General features: G+C 26.5%; 2 protein-coding genes across 2 annotated transcripts; both read right to left on the minus strand.

Annotated features, from left to right (window-relative positions):
- Positions 1-4208: 4208 nt before the first annotated feature.
- Positions 4209-4848, minus strand: OCT59_016448 (uncharacterized protein; the record flags this gene model as incomplete). Its single annotated transcript, XM_025324178.1, has 2 exons — positions 4209-4736; positions 4819-4848. 2 exons carry the CDS (start codon positions 4846-4848, stop codon positions 4209-4211), a joined length of 558 nt encoding a protein of 185 aa, XP_025187454.1.
- A 1437-nt stretch (positions 4849-6285) lies between these two features.
- OCT59_016449 (uncharacterized protein) lies at positions 6286-7264 on the minus strand (the record flags this gene model as incomplete). The annotated part of the gene is made up of 7 exons (XM_066132481.1): positions 6286-6299; positions 6362-6424; positions 6503-6562; positions 6634-6702; positions 6783-6824; positions 6899-6910; positions 7009-7264. The coding sequence occupies 7 exons, from the start codon at positions 7262-7264 to the stop codon at positions 6286-6288; spliced, it is 516 nt and encodes a 171-aa protein (XP_066003459.1).
- Between the last annotated feature and the right edge of the window lie 802 nt (positions 7265-8066).

An 8066-nucleotide genomic window follows, 5' to 3' on the forward strand; every position in this document is an offset into this window, starting at 1 on the left:
TTCATATTAGCCTTTGTAAGTAAATCCTGAAGAAACTCACTTTGGCTTAATAAATTTACAAAATTTTCATCTCTTGGAGTATTTTATTAGGCTTGTATCCAACTAAAAGTGATTTTTTAAAAAGATATTAGTTGATTCTCATTATACCATACTTTAATAAGATAAATTCCGCTTGTCCGTATCACCTTACATTCTTACAAGGCTTATCATTATGCATAATTTATTTGTGAGACAGGGAACAAGCTCAAAGTGTCATTTTCATTTTTCCGGAATTAGTAGTCGGCAAAACCCTGAACCAACCTTATCTAGCTAAATACGCATAATGTATGACAGAATAAAGTGCCCCTTTAATACGTTCTTTGAACCTTAATCTTACATGGCTCGTGATGCATGCATTCGATAAAAATTTCTAGGTGCTGTGAGGACAAAATTATTATGGTTAGTTTAATGGCACAGTTTAATATTTTTTTTAGTATATAATTTAATTTAATTTTAGTTTTTAAATTAGAAATTTATATAAGTTTATTGGGTTTAGGTCCGCAATAACTCTAAATTATCTGTGGTTATAGAAGATAGGATTTATCACATTATTATAAAAAGAACTTGCATATCGGCGGATTTGCGTAATTTGACTATAATAAATTTATTATAATAAATGGTTCTCTTAAATCCGCTGATATGTTGGGCAAATGTATTATGTGAAACATTTCAGTTATTAATAAAGGATTATATTTTATCAAGGAAATTGAACTTGTAAGCGTCCTGGTCATAATTCATTGCAGGCAATACTGCGGGTTGTTCGACAGTTTGGTGCATCCGGTATTTTGTCCGCATACAAAGTACGAAAGAAGGGTGAAAGTAATCCTATCTGAGTGAGAGAGAAGCATTAGAGATAAAGAAAAAGTTTGGAAATTTAATGGTAACCTTAGTGGTTAAGAAAGAAATCGGAAAAATTAATGTGAACTTTAAAAAGTTCTAATGGGAATGACAGTAAAATCAGATGATAAGTCACATGATATGAGAAAGATTGGACGTTAAGAGAGATTAATTAGGACCCGAGTGGTCAAGGGAAAATTAAAGATATTAATGAAATAATACTTGTGTGATTGAAGGGATCTGAGTGATAAGAAATTAAATGAATAATTAAGGAGTTAAGCTAGTCACCAGGGGGCAAGTGAATGAAACATTAGTATTATACTAAGAACCAATATGAGTAATCTACTCATAATGAAGTAATTCATGGTCTTAAATATCCGTGGCTATCTAGTTTAAAGGGATAATACGTTAAAAATGGTGTTAGTAATAATAAAATAATGTAAAAGTTTGAAAAATAAGAGTTATAATAAAATGGTGTATTATGAATGTTACGAAAGGTCATAATTATAATAAAGTTATAAATGAATTAATGTAAAATAATGTGAAATTAGAGAAAATTATGTATCAAGGGATAATAAAACTTAAGAATTAAGCGTTATTAATGAAGAAGAATTAAATATTTAGAAATAAAACTTGGAAATTAAATGTTATTGGAGTTAATTAAATATGTTGGAGCGAAAAGTTGGATAAGACTGGTTCTATATCGAAGTACTGTATATCAAGCGGGCCCATGCCTTTTTACTTGACATAAATAATAATTGAAGCATTTATTTCATTGGTAATCCCCTGTCACATCCGAGTATACCAGTTATTTATAAGAATCCAGGTCATAAAGTAACTAACGGGTTAAATAGGAAATACCCGTTTTATATCCGTTTTATATTTTAAGGTTGATCCGAGAGTAATTTGTATAATTAAAATTATACAGTATAAAGAAAATAATATTGATACTAAAATCTCCATGGTAGTTATTAAACTTTTACACGACTATGCTGAGAGATTATTTTCAGATTCAGGTAATTATGCCACTGATAAAAGAGGATGTATGAGGACAAATATTACTAATTTGCAAATTTATTTTAATTATGCTACTGATAAGATAAATGACACTTCATTAAATTATTATTTTTTCTCACTTCAATCATTTTATATATATAATCCTTATTTGAAAAAAATGAATTGGTTTTATATTTGTTTCAATAGAAAGTAAAAATATTTATGTAATACCCATCAGGTAATCTTTTTTTTATTGGCTGATTCTGAAATTCTTGCGCTAGTCGTACTAAATGATCTTTTGAAAATTGCAAGTGATTGGCCGTGTTTAAAAATAACCATAGCCGGGAAATTCTATTTCCCGAAGGGAAAACACTTGTTATTTCCAACTCCTTATGAAATAAATAATACTTATGCCATGAAGCGACTTTATATTATTTAATATTCATCATTAGTTTTATATTTGGAGCGTAATAGTTCTTGTTATCATTATAAAATATTATATATTCAAGCGCATTAGAAAGAAATTGTACCAGGTCGTTTACAGGAAAGGAAAAAGTTTTATCGGTGGTATTTTTTACAAAATCTTTGTTTTTATAAAGGTCGATATATCTATGCTTTTTTCCGATGAAAGTTGGTGAATCAACAATCTATATTTATAAAGGAGGATTTAAAGTGAAGCCTAGAAAATTAGAGATACGCAAGGAATTTTTTAAAATCAAAATATAATAAGAATTTAGAAGATACGACAAAGAAGATCAAATATATGAACGAGTTAAGAACATAGAAGCGTTCAAGTTTTTCGAAAAGCTTAAGTGAAATTGTATAAGCAAATTTTGACAGAATCAAATTTAGAGAAATTGAAATAATAATATAACGGACGTAGCTAATAATAATGCTATAGAAACCTTGTTCCAGATTGAATGCTCAAATTTGAATAGTAAAGAAATTTTAACGAATAGTACCGAGAAAAAGCTTGTAGCTACAAATCAAAACGAGAAAGATAAAATTTTATTAGAAATATTGGAAAAGATAGAACTTGGAAGAAATATAACAATTATTTGGAGAAATGAATCAAACTTCCTCAAAAAAGAGGAAATTAAAGGGCATGATAGTAATGGAAATACTAAACAGAGTTCAGAAAATAACATCATGAAAAAAAGAAAATTCAAATAAGAGAGAACAGGATGTGTTTGCCGAGGATAAAAATAGTGAAAGATGAATATTAAATTAAAAATTCAAAGATGGAGAGGCTAGCGTAATTTAATACGACAAAAAATTCTTATGTCGTAAAAATCATAATCACGACGGCTAATTGAATTTTTATTAAATTTTCTCTAGTTGATATTTTTTTTCTTATAATTTTCTTTTCTATATGCATTAAGCTTTTAGTATCAGATAGTATAAGAATCTTACGCTTCAGTGTGAGATACAGTATCCCATTACTAAGTTTTTATAATGAAGTCTTGGCATCGAAAAAAGGGTTAAGGGTATATATATATATTACCGAATATGATATTAATATTAAAAATTTCAAGTTAAATTAATTTGATCTTGCTGTACTGTATTTTTAATTTTGAAAATGTGAATATATCTTTAAGGTAATATTCACATTATAATTTCCAATAAATTATGTATTAATAATTACACGTCATATATTGATAAGATATAATTGTAAAATTCGTACGAATCGAATTTATGCATTACTAACACATATAAGTTTTAAATATAAATGATGATATCCTTTCTTATAATATCTGTTAATTTAAGCCCTTATTTTTTATTCGAAATTTCTTTTAATGGAAAAATATTTTTAAAAATTTTTTTACATAATGACCCTGGTATTTTGTGTATATAGCTTGTTCACGCTATTTGGTCTTCATAGTTTTTAGTAAAAAGTCCAATAAATGGGGATGTATTTTAATATCAAAATGATTTTAAACCTCTTAACGGAATTTTGTCAAACTTTCATAAATTTTCATACTATAATGATAGGGTAAAACAAAATACAATTAATCGATAAAAATATGATATTTATGTTAAATGTATAAAGAATTCAAATTTTATTAATTATTATCAGTATTTTATGTCATCATTTTTGCCAGAATGTTTGTGAATTTTATATACTAAGAGAAGAAACTAAAAAATACAAAGGATTAGTATGATGGCAGACATATAAACCCTATGAGAAAGTACTATCATGCAAGAGAGCAAGGTGCATAGAGGTACTGACCTCATACAGTCATGTGCTATAGTTGTGAAATATCTACACTAAACACTATATATAATTTTTTGTACTGTACAATATATATATACTACCGAATGAGTACACATTAAGCTTATATTATTGGTTTACCCTCATCAAGTTTTAGTGATAATGGGGTATGACCAACCAGTGTTTTTTCGCATGATATATCAATTTTTGGAGAATTTAAGGCTAACGAAGAACTAAAGGTTCCCAGAGAATTAAAGGTTCTCCTTTTGGAAAAAAATCCCAAACAGCTCATTTTTGAAGAATTCAAGATTAACGGAGAACTAAAGGCTCCCAGAGAATTAAAGGTTCTCCCTTTGGTTGTCGGCGTGTTTCTCTCTTCTTCATTATCTGTTTTTTCACTTAATATTATCTCATTTGATGTATCTGTTTTTTGTGTTAGTGTATCTCTTTCTTCATTTAGTGCTGATATAACTGTTTCTTCATTTAATGTTGATGTACCTGTTTTTTCATTTGGTGTTAATTTTTTATTTAGTGTTGATTTTCCATTCAGTGTTGTTGATGCATTCGGTATTCTCTCATTTTCATTTGATGCTAATCGATTCGTTGATACAATATTAATGCGCTTCTTAATCCATTTCTTTAATTTCTTATACTAAAAAGAAAAATCAAGTCAATTTACTTGCTTGTTAGTCGTTATAAATGAAGAAAATTTATTTTTAATAAATTAAACATACACAATCTGGAAAATGTGGCGGTAACATCATTTTTTTTTTTGAAAAAAAAAATAAAATATTGATAGTCGATATTTGAAATATTTGGGGAAAGAAAGGGTAAAAAAAATGAAAATTAAATAATGTCTATATATTATTATCGTATAGGATAAACGCTATTTATCATTAGCGTAATAATGACGAATCGTTAGAAAGTTTACTTTCGTGATACTGTTTACGTTACATAAAAAGATGTCTTGGCGCATAATTCAATCAGCCTATCAGCATCTTTATGTTGTTCCCATTTTAAGAAAGTATACTATAAAATCAATTTGTCTTGTTATGATAGAATTCTATTTAACTTCCCACAGTTTTTTCTTTTTTCTTTTTTTTTAAAAAAAAAAATTTCATTCAAATAATGAAAAAATGTTTTCTAATTTCGGTTCTTTAATACCATTATTTGTCTTTATTAAGCACCCAAATAGGATTTAAATTTCGTGCGGAAAAATGAAAACCACTTTTCCCAGATCTTTTCTTGTCTTATCCAAAATTTTTTCCGAAAAAAAATTTCAAATAACGCACAAACCCCAAAAAAGAATAAAATGATATGCAGTTGAGTTGTGGTTTTGTTACACACCACATGAAATTATTTTCATAAGACAAAGATAGTTCGTTAGTTGATACTTGATACAGATTAATAAAAATATTATTGTTATATTTTTCATGCTTAAATACTTATATAAATATTATGAATAAATGTATTTGTAACAGCCTGTTACATATCTTATTTGTAACATCCTTTTTTTATTTTTTTTTAATAATAAATTTAGTATGTAGTTTACAAATAAAATTTTTATATGCAAAATTTAATTTGGAAAACTTTTACTTAATGTACTTAAGACAGTTTCATAGACAAAATTTCAAGTTATAAGCAGTTTCTTGAAATTTTTTAAAAAATTCTTTTGTTTTGGTTACACGACTGATCTTTTTGTTTTTGTTTACATTTCGCCTGATCTTAAATTTTAATTGGATAAAATTGGGGGTTGTTACAAATAAGACGCGTAACAGGCTGTTACAATTAGATTTATCCAAATATTATTACTCTCCGTTTTTATAACCAAAAAAATATTTTAATGTTATAAATTAGAATTTTTATAAACTTATAACAATATTTTTCGCTAATTTATTATTCGTCAATAATTACATTTGTATTGGTAAATTAAAACTTAAAAAATTTAAAATTCATTCTTCGAATTTATTTATTTTAAATCAACCAAATTAACGAATTAATTATAATAACTTAACACTTAACAAATATCCGAAAATACACAAACGTAATAGACATACGTAAACACATATAAACCTTTGGGAAATATCCATAATTTAAAATAAACCTATGCAATTTGTGGTTGTCATCATTAAAAGAAAAATCGCTGAATTTTATCTTCTATAATTGATTTGTTTGATTTGATGAGTCTAATAAAAAAATTATTATCCTTTATTATCTACAAATCAATAAGATAGAATCAGTATAATATAAATATAGTTAATGAATTATTCTACATACCACCAACGGTCTCTTTCGGTTGTTCCTGTTTTTTTTTACTGCTACTTTGGCTACTTTGATTACCTAAAAAAAAATAGAAATATTTATATGTGTGTGTTTTTCTTTAAAAAAAATTACGATTATTATATTAATTTTATTTACTATTATCCGAGGTATCTGAGACTTGCTTTTTTTTAAATTTTTCAAATACTTTGGATATTACTGAAAAGAAGAAATTTTTAAAATTATTAAATACTCGTTTTATTATTTAAAATATAAAATATAATTTAAACCTTTAGAGGAGCGCAAAGATCCACTACTTTTGGAAGTATTGCTCTTTGAAGTGCTGATATATTGAATAACTAAAAGAATTATTCATAATATTTAGAGAAAAATTGAAATTTAAACAAGTAAATATAATTAATAATTAATAAATACTCACAATCACTTGTAATATTAAAATCATATGGTCTACTATGAAAAGCTATTAAAAATAAGCATTTTGAAAATTAAATGTTTAAATAAAAATTTACATAAAAGTTGATAAATTCTCTTTACCTTCTTGTTCTTCTGTAAACAAGAAAAACAATCATTTTATTATATTAATAACAAATCTTATATATATCTATGCATAACTTTAAAAAAATAATAGTTCAAATAAAATATACCTTCCGTTGCATTTTTTGGTTCAGGTAAGTTTTCAAATTGATGCATTTTACTTGCAAATGATCTACTATCCGTATAAGTGGTGTAATTTGTTTTCGAGCTAGATCTTGAACTAGGTTGTAAGAATGTAAAAGGATTAAGAAATTTTTTATTCTTTTTATCATTTAGAATGTTTAACTTGCTAAGATCCATTATCATTCCATGAAGCATATTAACATTAGGCCTTCTTAATGGATCAGCATCCCAACATTGTGTCATTATTTTTATATATTCTAAAGGAGTCCCTGATATTATTTTTGGTCTCATGCCATGAAGAATTCTTATTAAAAGATCAAAATCATTTTCAAAGTTAGCAAAAGGTGGTTGTCCAGATGAAATTTCCCACATTAGCATACCAATACTATATATATCAGAGGCATAACTACATTCTTTTCCTGCAATGACCTCAGGTGCTATGTAAGGAAGATTTCCATATGTACTTTTTATTGGTTTATCAGCTGGTCCACAAAATCCAAGGTCACTAATGTACCAATAATCATAATCTTCTAAATATAATATATTTCCTGAATGTAAATCTCTATGAATTGCATTTTCAACATGAATTGCTGAAAGTGCGTCAATTATATCGACAATAATTTTAATCTTTTTTTTCCATGTAAGTATATTATGTTTTTGTTTTAAATGATTTCTTAAATCTATACTCATGTGACACATTACAAGCATGTAATCTCCATCTGATGGATCTTGAGTTAGGCCATAGCATTGAATGATACCAGCCCATTTATTACTTATAGTTAAATGCGACTTTGCCTATTAAAGCTTTAAATTATTATTTTTTTTAAAAAAAAAAATAGTCATAAAAATTTTAAAATACATTAATTAAATTGCATACCTCCTCAAACCAACTTCTATTGGCATTCTTAACATTTTCCAACCTTTTAACAACTACTTTCTCTTTTCCATACCTTTCTAATTGTCGCTTTTCAGAATTCCATTCATTATAATGACCATCTTCCCAATATGCTGAATAGATTTCAGAGAAACCACCCTTAGTTAAGTA

Source organism: Rhizophagus irregularis, chromosome 24, assembly GCF_026210795.1.
Source record: "Rhizophagus irregularis chromosome 24, complete sequence".
Classification (NCBI taxonomy): Eukaryota; Fungi; Glomeromycota; class Glomeromycetes; order Glomerales; family Glomeraceae; genus Rhizophagus; species Rhizophagus irregularis.